Genomic DNA, 16,073 nt, shown 5'->3' with positions numbered 1-16,073 from the left:
CACTGAACGTCCACTAGGTAGGAACATACAATATAACCCAGCTATACACAATATGTACCTATAAACAACGTAGAGAAAAGGTCAGATAAGGTAAGGCCACTAATCAATAAAACCAGACCACAATAAGGTCGAGTACCAAGAGCCAAAACCTATGTGGGCACCTGGTGCAGTGGACCTGAATAGATGAGAAACGCCCAACGCGTATCGCCGGCACAGTCCGGCTTCCTCAAGGGTAATGAGCCCAATGTCAGTGTGTCATATACAGTTGCAAGAAAAAGTATGTGAACCCTTTGGAATTACATGGATTTCTGCACAAATTGGTCATAAAATGTGATCTGATCTTCATCTAAGTCACAACAATAGACAATCACAGTCTGCCTAAACTAATAACATACAAAGAATTAAATGTTATCATGTTTTTATTAAACACACCATGTAAGCATTCACAGTGTAGGTGGAAAAAGAATGTGAACCCTTGGATTTAATAACTGGTTGAACCTCCTTTGGCATCAATAACTTCAACCAAACGTTTCCTGTAGTTGCAGATCAGACGTGCACAACGGTCAGGAGTAATACTTGACCATTCCTCTTTGCAGAACTGTTTCAGTTCAGCAATATTCTTGGGATGTCTGGTGTGAATCGCTTTCTTGAGGTGATGCCACAGCATCTCAATCGGGTTGAGGTCAGGACTCTGACTGGGGCCACTCCAGAAGGTGTATTTTCTTCTGCTTAAGCCATTCTGTTGTTGATTTACTTCTATGCTTTGGGTCATTGTCCTGTTGCAGCACCCATCTTCTGTTGAGCTTCAGCTGGTGGACAGATGGCCTTAAAGGATAACTATCACACTTAGACCCTAATTTCAATTTTCTTATATATAGTTACTAATAACATGATATTCCAGAATCAGTTACTATTAGACTGACTTACCCCATATTTAATAAGATTCAGCCCTTAGCAACCAGTCTGCATAAAACTGCAATTTCACTATTCAGTTAAGATGGCCGCCACTGCCCTCACCCTGAGGCTAATCCTGCCTGCCCTCACTAGCCAGTAACAATAGCCCCCCAAAAGTGTCAGTAACCAGAGCCCTCCCCCCTAAAGGGTTAATCTCCTGCAGCACAAAGGGGTTCTCTTACCACATGTTGCTTTCATTTATACTCTGAGCAGATGGCAGATCTCCCTTCCCTGGTCTGCGCTGCTTCAACTCTACTTCTCCAGCTCTGCTGAGTGAGGGAGCGTCTGCCAAGCGCAGGGACAGGGAGAAGTGCACACAACCCAGGCACTGTTATCAGCTGCTGGGGAGGACCTGGCTTTAATCATTTACTTACAGTCCCTGGCTGTCAGGAATGTGACCTTGCACGCTGCGTGCTTCTGCGTCCTCCGTCCTTCAACACATAGACGGACCATGCCTAGCAACCCTATTTTAAGCACAGGTAAAAGTAGGCAGTACAGGGAACAAAAATGTGGAATTAAGGGGTAATTGAATACACAGTGAAAAGTTGAAATAGGGCCACCAAGGAGATATTAATCACCACAATCCAATACTCAAAAAAAATAAAAATATGACAGCTATACATTAGGTTCTCTTGCAAAATGTCTTGATAAACGTGGGAATTCATTTTTCCTTCGATGATACCAATCCGTCCAGGCCCTGACACAGCAAAGCAGCCCCAAACCATGATGCCCCCACCACCATACTTCACAGTTTGGATGAGGTTTTGATGTTGGTCTGCTGTGCCTTTTTTTCTCCACACATAGTGTTGTGTGTCTCTTTCAAACAACTCAACTTTGGTTTCATATGTCCACAGAATATTTTGCCAGTACTGCTGTGGAACATTCAGGTGCTCTTGTGCAAACTGTAAATGTGCAGCAATGGGTTTTTTTGGACAGCAGGGGCTTCCTCTGTGGTATCCTCCCATGAAATCCATTCTTGTTTAGTGTTTTACGTATCGTAGATTCACTAACAGGGATGTTAGCATATGCCAGATGCTTTTGTAAGTCTTTAGCTGACACTCTAGGATTCTTCTTCACCTCATTGAGCAGTCTGTGCTGTGCTCTTGTAGTCATTTTTACAGGACGGCCACTCCTAGGGAGAGTAGCAGCAGTGCTGAACTTTCTCCATTTATAGACAATTTGTCTTACCGTGGACTGATGAACAGCAAGGATTTTGGAGATACTTTTATAACCCTTTCCAGCTTTATGCAAGTCAACAATTCTTAATCGTAGGTCTTCTGAGAGCTCATTTGTGTGAGGCATCATTCACATCAGGCAATGCTTCTTGTGAAAAGCAAACCCAGAACTGGTGTGTGTTTTTTTATAGCGCAGGGCAGCTGTAACCAATACCTCCAATTTCATCTCATTGATTGGACTCCAGTTGGCTGACACCTCACTCCAATTAGCTCTTGAAGATGTCATTAGTCTAGGGGGTTCACATACTTTTTCCACCTGCACTGTAAATGTTTACATGGTGTGTTCAATAAAAACACGGTAACATGTAATTCTTTGTGTGTTATTAGTTTAAGCAGACTGTGATTGTCTACTGTTGTGACTTAGTTGAAGATCAGATCACACTTTATGACCAGTTTGTGCAGAAATCCATATCATTCCAAAGGGTTCACATAATTTTTCTTGCAACTGTATATACAGGATATAGAAAACAATCAATAAGGCATGATAAAATTCACCTGTGTAATAGAAATGTGGGGGTGTAGCAGCATGTCATGAAATGAGCAACACAGCGAAGACCGGAAGTAAAAAAAAAAAGGTCACATGACCGGAATTGACAAACGCGAGTGGAACGCAGTATACGTTCTACCAGCCCAAATCACTGCTATAGAGTGCGGCTGGATAAATGAATATCGGAGGCACCTAGAGGACCTATGGGGGATGTGGATCGCATGCGCCAATTACTAGAATTTTACCACAAAGTCTAGGAAATGAACATAATAGAGAAACCTCTATAAGAATCGCGGACCGGATGTACGAAAGATCACGTGACCTGAAGTGAGGGGCCGCAGTGGAAAGCAGAATCCATAGGCGGAACAAGCCGACGTGGAACGCAGGCTGCGCTACAACTGAGCGAGGGGATTGCGCATTATAGAAGCCAATATACATTTATAGGGTATAGAAGCCAATATACATTATAGAGTATAGAATATATATATGCAAAGCAGATGTATATGGATATGTATAACAAGGGCCAGGATAAATGAATAGCAGCTTTTTTTATAAATATACCACAGAATAACAAAATCATTAATTGATAATAAACCATTAATCAATGAAAGTACATAAAAAATTCATAAAAAAAATCATAATTCATAAATTCATGAAAGATTATTGCATGATGGATAATACATAAGAGGTGTATTAGAATAAGAAATATTAGGTGAACAATGTGAAGTTGTGTGTACATGTATAACATAAGCAAGAACAAAAACACAGACAAAGACATTGCAAGGGGTGAAAGAGAAGGAAGTGAAAGTGCTCTAAGTGAATAAGACCTGTTGAAAATTAAATGCATGATTATTGCATATGAATAATGACATAATTATAGCATATAAATTATGACAGTGATGATGTGAACTAGAACCCAACCCTGATGTACTACTACTATGTTGCAAAAACCAGCACTGAGTATATATACAAACACCCTGTGTGGTTAGGGCACTAATAAGCGATGACGCCCATGCTTATTATAAATATGCTTATTATAAAAATTACACCCATTATACAACATATATGAAAATTAATAAACGTAAGTGTGAAATATGTATAGTTTAACCATACATGATTATATACCTAATGAATCATGATTGGCCCCTAACAATGAATCCCTGATTATATGAAATATGTATAGACCTTACATGACTATATACCTAATAGAACATGATTGGCCCCTAACAAAGAATCCCTGAGCAAAAGATGAATATGTGCAATATATGCATAACCCTTGACGAGCGATTCTCATAGCCCCCCCCCCCCCCCCCCTTCAAAAAAAAGGACTAAGTGCTGTAGAAACCGGTAAACGTAAGTTCTTCATTTAGTCCATGGGGAGCCACCGTGTCCAAAGTAAAAATCCATTTGGATTCTAAGCATAATAACTGAGAAGTGGCCGAGCCTCCCCCTCCCATCAGCATACATTGGTCCCATGGCCAAGTTGCAGTACAGCCCCATTTAAGTGAATGGAACAGTTGGGGCATACTGGAGTGGTATTATCAATCTCCTCACCCATAAATTAAAAGTACAGATTCCTCTTGAGCCACAATTATTTTACTGAACGATCTTTCCACATTAAGTAGCCATAAACCCCAAAATATCCTACTAGGTAGAACATTACTATTGGCCAGGCTCCTGATTATTTGGAACTGGTTTGCACGTCATGTCCCAGAGGTAAATGAAGGGTTAAACAGAACTGTATGAAGGACAAGAGGTTGGGTGACATCATATTGAAGGGTGACTATGTATAAATTTACCTTCTGTCTTTATAAGGAGAAGTGTCTCGTCAGCATTTATTATAATGAGAGATGCCTCTCTCTCTCTATAAGGAACTGCTATTATTGTAATGAAAGCTCAGCTATTCTTGTATGTATGTTTGAAAGTATATAAGGCCCTGTACGACGAACAATAAATAGAACTGTTTCTGACATCATTCTGCCTCTGTCATTGACACGTTCTCCAGACGTCTGTCTTCGGGGACACAGAAAGGAATCACGGTGCATAGGGAGAAGGATAATATTCTTTCAGTAAACAATTGGATAAACCTGGTTAATAAGGTGAAAAACTATGAACAGATTCTTTATAAGCAGAGAGGTGGATTAGAGAAATGGGTTAAGATATGGGCTGGCTGGTAGTATCTGGAATTTATTTATTTTTATTTTTTTCTTTCTTGCTCTTCCCTCTTCCCTTCTCCTTATTCTTTTCGATGGTGGGTGGGGGTGGAGGCGGGGGGTGGCCGCATCGCAGGGTGGGGGGTGGGATAATGGGGTTAAGCAGGGAAAATGTTGAGAACATTTTTAATAAGCCTTAGCTGTACTTTGTGTATTTGCTTTTCATAGTAATAAAGATGTTAAATTGAAAAAAAAAAAAAAGTGAATAGAACTGAGCTGCAATACCAAGCACAGCCATAATACTATGCATGGCGCTGTAGAGAGCTGGCTGCTTTTACCAGAGCTCTGGTGAGCGTGGCAACTCCCTGTAACAGCTGATCGGTGGGGGTGCTGGGACTCGGATGCCCTCCGATGTCCTAATGATTACCTAATCTGAGCATTAGCTAACCCCTTTATATTCCCATGCACATGATATTTGTAGCCCCTTACCCTTACAAAAATGCCACAAAGCATCCTAAAAACATGGAAAATAAGCAAACAGGAATCAGCTCACCACAGGCTTGAGTGCAAGAAGAAAAACCCAAACTGGCAGCGCGATGCACAGGAAAGAGAACCTTCAGCAGTTTTTGAAAAAATGAAAAACCTTTATTGTTGCATCCTTAAAAACATTACAGATATGTTAAAAGATGTTTATACATTTTGAACAACAAAATTTGTGTTCTAAGTCATAGCAAAGTCTTTGTAACAAGGCACAGAATATAAAGGTTGTGGCCCTCTAATCATGGGCAAGAGTGAAGTACCCCCAACCTGGGGGTATCTGCAATTGTTTAATGTTTAAATCATCTCTTTTTGTTTCAACATTGTGTCATTGCTGCTGGGATGGCATTCCAAGCACCGCCCTGTGTCTGGGATCTGGACTTTTTCTACATATAACAATGAGGGTGAGGGACTACAGTTCAGACACCACCACCTACCTAAACCATCACTAGGCCAGACTAACATCAAGCCTGTATTACAGTGGAAACCTATATCCACAAGTGCTTGCAAGTGCCAATCTATTGCCATCCAACCTGCCACCATACCTCCTCATCTGGTGGCAGAAACTGTACTTTGTACTTAATACTGCTGGATGTGCCACAAATTTAATTTTGCACTAAATGCTCGGAAGAGACTGTAGACAGACTGTAATACATTTACTTCTGGCCTGATTATTCAAACTATCTTTTCACTGCATTGATCCCCAGGGAGCAATGGCCTAAAGGAGTACACCATGATACGGCACCTCATACACCTACCACTTCCATCCTCTACACTAGCTCCTCAGGGGCTCATTTCAAAAGTAATGGATCACAATTTATTAACCCATTGTGAGCCACTTCAAAATATAGGGTGCACATGAGACAGATGAACAAAAGGTTGAGAGAACACATCTTGTAAGGATTCTCTTTTTTACATCCCAAAACCACTCTTTTGTGAAACAAGCCAGACACCTATTGTGGTTCATTTCACAGGATAACCAAAAATTGTGATATATTTGCCATATACATATGTAAACAGTATATATTCAGTGTATTTCATCTCCTCATTTACGTTTTCTATTACCTACAGTATATAATTTTTTACTAGTTAATGTTTAATCATGTAGAATGAAGAGTTGGGTTAACCTTTTACAAGGATATCAGATAACATTTGACGTTGTTCTACACAGTCAACTAGTAGAGCAGAAAAACTTGATCACTGTGGAGAGAGAAATCTAGTTTTTTGCTACATACAATGCAGGTACCATTTAGGACACTAGGAAAGCTGTTTGACAACTGATGGGATTACCATAATATCTTTTTCAGGGCTTGTCACCCAGCTTTCCTACAGTCTGGAATAACTAATAAGAAAGCGTCTAGAGCAGAAGTTTGCCTTGATAAAAGAGCAGTTCTACCAGTCAGGAGTCTGGAAAGGTGCGTGATGTCATCTGCAATGGTTAATGTCCTTGTGTTGAACGGTACCCTGTGTGGTAGCCTCTGTTGGGGCTTCTGAAGATGCTTACTGCCCTACAGTGTACAAATAGCAATGATACACAGTGCACAATGATTAGTGCCATGTAGTATGGTGTCATAGATTACTGGGTGACTAAAATAATAGATGAAGGAGGTGCAGTAGACATCGCTTATCTAGACCTTAGTAAGGCTTTTGATACTGTCCCACATAGAAGGCTTATCAATAAATTGCAGTCTTTGGGCTTGGACTCCCATATTATTGAATGGATTAGGCAGTGGCTGAGGGACAGGCAACAGAGGGTTGTAGTCAATGGAGTATATTCAGACCAAGGTCTTGTTACCAGTGGGGTACCTCAGGGATCTGTTCTGCGACCCATATTGTTTAATATCTTTATCAGCGAAATTGCAGAAGGCCTCGATGGTAAGGTGTGTCTTTTTGCTGATGACACAAAGATTTGTAACAGGGTTGATGTTCTTGGAGGGATACACCAAATGGAAAAGGACTTAGGAAAACTAGAGGAATGGTAAAAAATCTGCCAACTAAAATGTAATGTTGATAAGTGCAAGATAATGCACCTGGGGTGTAAAAACCCAAGAGCAGAATATAAAATCAGTGATACAGTCCTAACCTCAGTATCGGAGGAAAGGGATTTAGGGGTCATTATTTCAGAAGACTTAAAGGTAGGCAGACAATGTCATAGAGCAGCAGGAAATGCTAGCAGAATGCTTGGGTGTATAGGGAGAGGAATTACCAGTAGAAAGAGGGAGGTGCTCATGCCGCTCTACAGAAAACTAGTGAGACCTCATTTGGAGTATTGTGCTCCGTACTGGAGGCCATATCTCCAGAAGGATATTGATACTTTGGAGAGAGTTCAGAGAAGAGCTACTAAACTGGTACTTGGATTGCAGGATAAAACTTACCAGGAAAGATTAAAGGACCTTAACATGTATAGCTTGGAAGAAAGACGAGACAGAGGGGATATGATAGAAACTTTTAAATACATAAAGGGAATCAACAAGGTAAAAGAGGACATACTTTTAAACATTTGCCCCTCTAATTTAAAACTATCAGGAAGTATTACTTTACTGAGAGAGTAGTGGATGCATTGAATAGTCTTCCTGCAGAAGTGGTAGCTGCAAATACAGTGAAGGAGTTTAGGCATGCATGGGATAGGCATAAGGCCATCCTTCATATAAGATAGGGACAGGGGCTATTCATAGTATTCAGTATATTGGGCAGACTAGATGGGCCAAATGGTACTTATCTGCCGACACATTCTATGTTTCTATGTTACTCAAATATTTCCACACTAAATGCTCTACAGTGCTACCACCGCCATAGACTGCAAAATACTGTATTATGTGCAGTGCCTAAGTAGTATGGACATGCAATACCCAAGTAAATAATGCCATAAAGCACTCAAAATACATAGTGACAAAATAACAGCTTCTTTAATATTGCTATACAGTGCCTTAAAACTGCAATACAATTCGGATCATATACAGTGATCACAAGTCTATGCGAGGCCGTATTGTATGTGGTGCCTCTGAGGTCCTCCCTGAATGTACTGTTACAAGTCTTTCTCACATGGATACAGTAAGTCGAAACCTCTCCATGTTCAAAAAGCTTCTCAGTTGGCAGAATTCCTCCATGAGCTTTGGCTTTCATTGACCAATATTAACATTGCACTTTACCCTCATTTTTTTAAGGTTCCCAAGAGCGAGGCAGAGGAAATGGTGAAATTGGCCCTTTATGTTGGATACCGTCACATTGACTGTGCATCTATATACGGTAACGAGGTTGAAGTTGGCCGAGCGATCAGAACAAAGATTGCAGATGGTACACTGAAGAGGGAAGATGTTTTCTATACCAGCAAGGTGACAATAAGTCAGTTTCCTTGTAAGAGAGTGGTCAAAAGGTTCTCCTTTCATGTTGTAGACTGTAAACATAAGATGTACTTTTGCCTTTGCACAATAACAGCACAAGTACTCTTGATAGTTACAACTCTCATATGAGAGACAGAAACGTAATGTTTGCAGCACACTTTCGGTGATGCTATTACTCTTGATGCCGAATGATTGAACATTCTTAAACACAACTTAATCTTTAAAATTGCTGTAAATATAACTGTGGCAAGACACTGTTAGCTCTGCAGAGCTTTACACAGATCTCTAGGGCAGCATTGATGTAACAGCACTGCCTATCACTTGTCACATTTGAATATTCACTCATAACTTAGTAACACAACTGTCACGAGTTGGAGGTCCCAGGAGAGACCTCTGTGTCATCAAGCAATAAACAAACAGCAATACGGTACAGACACACAAGAGTTTATTGTACAAACAGAATCCAAGGAGGGAAACACAGGGAAATAGAGAGCTCTACTGCGCCACTGTCTAGTAATACTCCAGAGGGGCGTGACTAAGCAACTCCTGGTATTCACTAGGGCCCCAGATGGTAGGGTTAGGCTTTGCCGCAGGGAGTTGCCAGGGTCCACTCTGGAGCGTGAACTAGACAGTGACAACAGGAGCAAACGGACAACAGGTACCAGAAGGTACCGACGGTACATAGGCAAACATAACAAACAGGCAAATACAAGCAGGCAGCTAAAAACACAAGCAGGAGTTCATAGCAAGGAAACAGGAGTGACAATGAGCAGAGAAGGACTTGATCCACCAGAAGTAAACTGCATGGCCATACCCATGGCACTCTGCTGCAAAGAAAGGTGCAGCAAAGGCTTGCTGAACAGAGACATATGAATACAAACTAGGTGACTAAAACATAACTGGCAGAACAGATAACAAAACACAGGAAAGAGGACGGGAATGAACCCCACAGGAGCACAGACACGCATCCCATGGGTCAGCAGCATGGGTGAGTGAGTACAAACAAGGAGCAGGACAAGACAACACACACCAGGAGAGCTGACCCAGAACTGAGGAAACCTCAGCCTTAAATACAGGTTCCATGGGTGCAGCAGAGAGGCTACACCCATGGAGCAGACAGAGAGGATTTACTCCTAATAGGCACACAGGGGAGTTAAACCCATAAAGAACCACAAATAACACACAGGAACGGAGCTGCAGCGAGAGCATAGACAGAAGGTCACAGTCAGAAGTAACGACTGTGAAAACAACTTTCTTTACATAAACAGGACAAGGGTCACTTCTTTTCCTAGCCGTATTCCTCACGGCCCTTTTTCAGCCAACAACTCCTAGCTTTACCATTTTGTCTACTACACCACAGGACTGAATCTACCATGTCACTAACGCTCTACCTGGGCTTGCTGTACTAAGTGGGCTTGTGAATAAGAGGAGTTTAAAGAACCGGAGCGCTGGTGCCAAGTGTGATTTTGTGGGAGTGATTGCAAATTGCTGCATATAGTTTATTAGTTTATAGCAAAGTTCATTGTGAGTTAAATGCTTGGATTTTGGTACTGACATTTAAACCCATTTTTTTTTTATCTCTGCTGTGTCCCTGGTTAAGGGGAGTGGTTTGTGCTACCAGGTGTTATTAATTGAACCACTGAACTCCTCCTGAGTTCGTTTTACCTGGGCTTGCTGTCTTAAAGTGGGCTTGTGAATAAGTGGAGTTTAAAGAACCAGAGTTTAAGACAAGGAGCAACAAACTAAGGTGTGATAGATTTTCCTTGTGTATTGTTGACTTGATTCTAGCTAGTCCTCTAACTACAGCAGACAGGGTCTAATTCTAACTCATATGTACTGTTTTCCTTCTTTACTGTTCATCCCCATTTAAACATGTGCTCCATGGACAATGCTACCAAGTGTGTGTCCTGTGCAATGTATGTGTGCCTTCAAGAGCCTTTCGAGGGTGAATACATTTGTACTAAATGCAATCATGTTGCATATTTGGAAGCCCAGATCTTGGATCTAAATAAGCAGCTTGAAATACTTAGGCATTGCAAACCTGGAGAGAGGCTTAGACCTCACTGCAGGCACTGACTGGGGTCAGTGAAATGGAGGTGGGAGGAGGAGGGCAAGATCAGGACTATCAGGTCAGCAGTTGGGTCAATGTAGGAAGAAGGGGTAGAGGGAAAAGTGCCAGGGAGGCTAGTCCTCAGCCGGAACACCCTAGTAAATATGCCTGTTTGGCTGATATTAGGGATGAAAGCCCAGGGCCAGCAACACTGCAGCAGGGCATTTCTCCTAGAAACTAGGAGGATTCCCCCTGCAGGAGGGATGAGAAAAGGAGTGCAGCAAAGGTTAGACAGATGCTGGTGGTAGGGGACTAATATTAGGAGGACAGACAGGGTCATCTGTCGCCGAGACCGTGAATACTGAACAGTGTGTTGTCTCCCGGGTGCTCGGGTTCGGCATATTGCGGATCGGATTGACAGATTGCTGGGTGGGGCTGGGGAAGACCTGGTGGTCATGGTACACATTGGCACCAATGACAAAGTCAGGGGGAGATAGAAGGTCCTCGAAAATGATTTTAGGGAACTATGAGAGAAGCTCAAGTCCAGGACCTCCAAGGTAGTGTTTTCAGAAATACTACCAGTGCCACAAGCGTCACCAGAGAGACAACGGGGGCTTAGGGAGTTAAATAAGTGGCTCAGAAGCTGGTGCAGGAAGGAAGGGTTTGGGTTCATGGAGAACTGGGCCGACTTCTCTGTCGGTTACAGGCTTTACAGTAAGGATGGGCTGCACCTTAATGGGGAGGGTACAACTGCTCTGGGGGAAAAAATGGTTAGATGGCTGGAGGAGCTTTTAAACTAGGATCTGGGGGGGAGGGTAGGGGGTCATACTAATACGGGGTAGATAGTGTAGATAGAGAGTGGGATATAGGAGGGGACCGTGGAGATTTAGTGGGGCTAGGGGTTAGTCAGGAAAATAGGGAAAAGACTGGGCAGAACTATACACTTATGAAAAATAGAACTGGTGGTAACAAGAACCTGTTACATACAAACCTCAACCAAGGTAAAAATTCAAATTATTCACTTTACAGGTAATAGCAATTTAAAATGTATTTTCACAAATGCCAGAAGTCTAGCTAGCAAAATGGGGGAGCTGGAGGCTATAGTTCTAGAAGAACACATAGATGTAGTTGGTGTGGCTGAGACATAGTTGGATTCTTCGCATGACTGGGCTGTACGGATGTAGCAGGGTTAACACACATGCTTTATGAGACATGTTATCTAAACTAAATTCAACTAAATGCGTTAAGCAATTGCTTTTCAATGGGTTTGTTTTGAGTCCATATATACCCCTCTTACCTCTGGCTGTGCTTTAAATTCTTTAAAAATAGTACTTTTGTGATATGCAAATTTCTTCACTACCAGCAAGTTGGGTGGACTTGCTGGTAGCCGCCGCATCCTCGGTCTAAAAAAAGCCCCCTCCTCCACTTGATTGACAGGGCCAGCGAGCGCTCTTCTCCTTCTGCTGGCCCTGTATGCAGCTGAAATCCCACGCCTGCGCCGTACCGGTCCTCATTCGCAGCAGGCGCTCTGAGAGAAGGACGCTCGCTTGGCTGCTCCTTCCTCAGTGCGCCTGCGCTGATGACGTCAGCTCTACACCCGAAAGAGAAGATGCCAGCATCGCTGGTAAGGAGGTGGAGAGTCCGGTGATGTCGCTGGATGCTTGATTCAGGTAAGTATTTGCTTAATAAGCATGCAGCCACTACAACCACCAACGAAATGGGGTGCCATTATTTTACAAAAAGTATATTTAGACACACTATACCACCAACGCTTATAAATAATATACCCATAATTAATAAATATATATATATATATATATATATATATATAATTAATAAATATATGTGATATACAGTACAGACCAAAAGTTTCCTTCTCATTCAAAGAGTTTTCTTTATTTTCATGACAATGAAAATTGTAGATTCCCACTGAAAGCATCAAAACTATGAATCAACACATGTGGAATTATATACTTATCAAAAAAGTATGAAACAATTGAAAATATGTCATCATCTAGGTCCTTCAAAGTAGCCACCTTTTGCTTTGATTACTGCTTTGCCCACTCTTGGCATTCTCTTGATGAGCTTCAAGAGGTAGTCACCTGAAATGGTTTTCACTTCACAGGTGTACCCTGTCAGGTTTAATAAGTGGGATTTCTTGCCTTATAAATGGGGTTGGGACCATCAGTTGCGTTGCGGAGAAGTCAGGTGGATACACAGCTGATAGTCCTACTGAATAGACTGTTAGAATTTCTATTATGGCAAGAAAAAAGTAGCTAAGTAAAGAAAAACGAGTGGCCATCATTACTTTAAGAAATGAAGGTCAGTCAGTCCGAAAAATTTAGAAAACTTTGAAAGTGTCCCCAAGTGCAGTCACAAAAATCATCAAGCGCTACAAAGAAACTGGCTCACATGCGGACCGCCCCCAGGAAAGGAAGACCAAGAGTCAGCTCTGCTGCGGAGGATAAGTTCATCCGAGTCACCAGCCTCAGAAATCGCAGGTTAACAGCAGCTCAGATTAGAGACCAGGTCAATGCCACACAGAGTTCTAGCAGCAGACACATCTCTAGAACAACTGTTAAGAGGAGACTGTGTGAATCAGGCCTTCATGGTAGAATATCTGCTAGGAGACCACTGCTAAGGACAGGCAACAAGCAGAAGAGACTTGTTTGGGCTAAAGAATACAAGGAATGGACATTAGACCAGTGGAAATCTGTGCTTTGGTCTGATGAGTCCAAATTTGAGATCTTTGGTTCCAACCACCGTGTCTTTCTGCGACACAGAAAAGGTGAACAGATGGACTCTACATGCCTGGTTCCCATCGTGAAGCATGGAGGAGGAGGTGTGATGGTGTGGGGGTGCTTTGCTGGTGACACTGTTGGGGATTTATTCAAAATTATAGACATACTGAATCAGCATGGCTACCACAGCATCTTGCAGCGGCATGCTATTCCATCCGGTTTGCATTTAGTTGGACCATCATTTATTTTTCAACAGGACAATGACCCCAAACACACCTCCAGGCTGTGTAACACCTATTTGACCATGAAGGAGAGTGATGGGGTGCTGCGCCGGATGACCTGGCCTCCACAGTCACCGGACCTGAACCCAATCGAGATGGTTTGGGGTGAGCTGGACCGCAGAGTGAAGGCAAAAGGGCCAACAAGTGCTAAGCATCTCTGGGAACTCTTTCAAGACTGTTGGAAGACCATTTCAGGTGACTACCTCTTGAAGCTCATCAAGATAATGCCAAGAGTGTGCAAAGCAGTAATCAAAGCAATAGGTGGCTACTTTGAAGAACCTAGAATATGACATATTTTCAGTTGTTTCACACTTTTTTGTTATGTATATAATTCCACATGTGTTAATTCATAGTCATGAAACTAAAGAAAACTCTTTGAATGAGAAGGTGTGTCCAAACTTTTGGTCTGTACTGTATATATACATATATTTGTATATGTGTGATTTATATATATATTTACACGCATTTATATATATATATCACACATATATAAATATATGTATTGGATTGGCTTTAATCCATTTTGGGCCAGCTGCATCCACCACTTCATACCAGGGACGGTGCTGCCACTGTTTTTCTTTTTCTATAAATATATATATATATTAATTATGGGTATATTATTTATATGTAATTCAAAAAACGGGGGCACATCAAAATTAGAATAAGAGTGCCGGCATACGGTATGAAATATGCAATATAGTTCAAAGAATACCGAGATTGGAGCCGCACATTTAAAAATATATCAAATTTATTCAAGACAACAGACACAACAAAAAGTAGCTTAAAATCATTGTATACAATGTGGCGAGGGGACAAAACAAGAAAAGTAAAGAAACGAACAGACAACGACAATTAACATAAATAAACAATACTTGAATGCAAATGAGAACATAAAACCCTATATAAATACATAATAGGTTATGCTCATAAATCACAAAACCACAAAACAGAAGATAAATAAACAGAAATAAAAAAAATATTAAAAAATGTAAATCCATACACTCCACCTAATGCACAATATAACATAGTGACTTATTTAATGTATATTGTTAGTGACCATGATTAATGTAGAGGATGTGGAAACCTTATGGGTGGAAGTTCAAAGGGATATAAACACTAAAAAAATAATACTTGGTGAAATCTGTTGACCCCTTAACATCACAGAGGAGATAGAAATGCAACTGTATAACCAAATAGAGCAGGCTGCACAGGCTGGTACAGTGGTCATAATGGGAGATTTTTACTTCCCAGACATTGACTGGGGTCATGGTTCTGCCTCAACCGCAAAGAGGATTCTTCAACTTGCTGCAGGACCACTTTATGAGCCAGTTTGTAGAAGCTCCCACTAGGGGCAATGCTCTGTTGGATCTGGTCATTTCTAATGATGCAGAGCTTGTTGTAAATGTTACTGTTCAAGAAACACTAGGTAATAGTGACCACAATATAATTATATTCCCCCTAAACTATAAGAAGCAAATTCTGTCAGGCAGAGCAAAGACCCTGAATTTTAAAAAGGCTAATTTCCCTGGGTTGAGGACAGCATTTCAGGGCAAAGATTGGGAGCAGCTAGTGTCACACAATAATAATGAGGATAAATGGGAGAGCTTTAAATCCACATTGAGTAATTGCACTAAAAAATGTATTCCTTTAGGTAACAAGTATAAACGGCTAAAATTGAACCCCCCCATGGCTTACAACGAACAGCAGGTGGCAAAAGAGAGCAAAACAAAACCCAACAAATTCTTTAAATATATAAATGCTAAAAAACCAAGGTCCGAGCAGGTAGGTCCCCTAAATAATTGTGATGGGGGGAGGTAGTCACTGAAGATAAGGAAAAGGCAGAGTTACTAAATGTTTTTTTTTTAGCTCTGTATATACAAAGAAAGAGAAAGGAGCTGATATCTGTGGTGCTGGGGCTGTTAGCACATCCAGTAATATACGGTATCTACAGTAATTGGCTAACTGTAGATATGGTCCAAGCTAAGTTAAATAAGGTAAATGTGAACAAGGCTCCGGGTCCAGATGAATTTCACCCAAGAGTGTTTAAAGTGCTCAGTTCAGTCATTGCTGTGCCCCTGTTTATAATTTTTAAAGATTCTCTAGGTATTGGTACAGTGCCAAGTGATTGGCAAATGTGGTGCCCAAATTCAAAAAAGGATCTAGGTCCTTCACAGGTAATTATAGACTTGTCAGTTTACCTTCTGTGGTGGGAAAAATGTTTGAAGGACTCTTAAAGGACTATATACAGGAGTGTGTGACTATAAATAATATTATAAGTGATAACCAACATGGGT

At 41.3% G+C, this 16,073-nt stretch overlaps 1 protein-coding gene across 6 annotated transcripts in view; it reads left to right on the top strand.

Moving 5' to 3' along the window:
- Positions 1-16,073, top strand: part of LOC122928540 (aldo-keto reductase family 1 member C3-like) — a 78,225-nt gene that overhangs the window by 16,500 nt on the left and 45,652 nt on the right. For 5 of the 6 annotated variants that reach the window (XR_006387892.1, XM_044281470.1, XM_044281471.1 and 2 more), the window contains one exon: positions 8,531-8,698. Coding sequence is in view for 5 of the 6 variants with exons in the window: in XM_044281470.1 (XP_044137405.1) it covers positions 8,531-8,698 (168 nt within the window). In the remaining variant the exon portion in view is untranslated. Of the gene's footprint in view, positions 1-6,673; positions 6,782-8,530; positions 8,699-16,073 lie in introns of all 6 variants that reach the window. The other variant, XM_044281473.1, reaches the window with a different exon arrangement.

This window comes from Bufo gargarizans, chromosome 2 (genome assembly GCF_014858855.1).
Source record: "Bufo gargarizans isolate SCDJY-AF-19 chromosome 2, ASM1485885v1, whole genome shotgun sequence".
Classification (NCBI taxonomy): Eukaryota; Metazoa; Chordata; class Amphibia; order Anura; family Bufonidae; genus Bufo; species Bufo gargarizans.
Note: the sequence above shows the minus strand (reverse complement) of the source record. Positions and strands in the feature narration are given on the sequence as shown.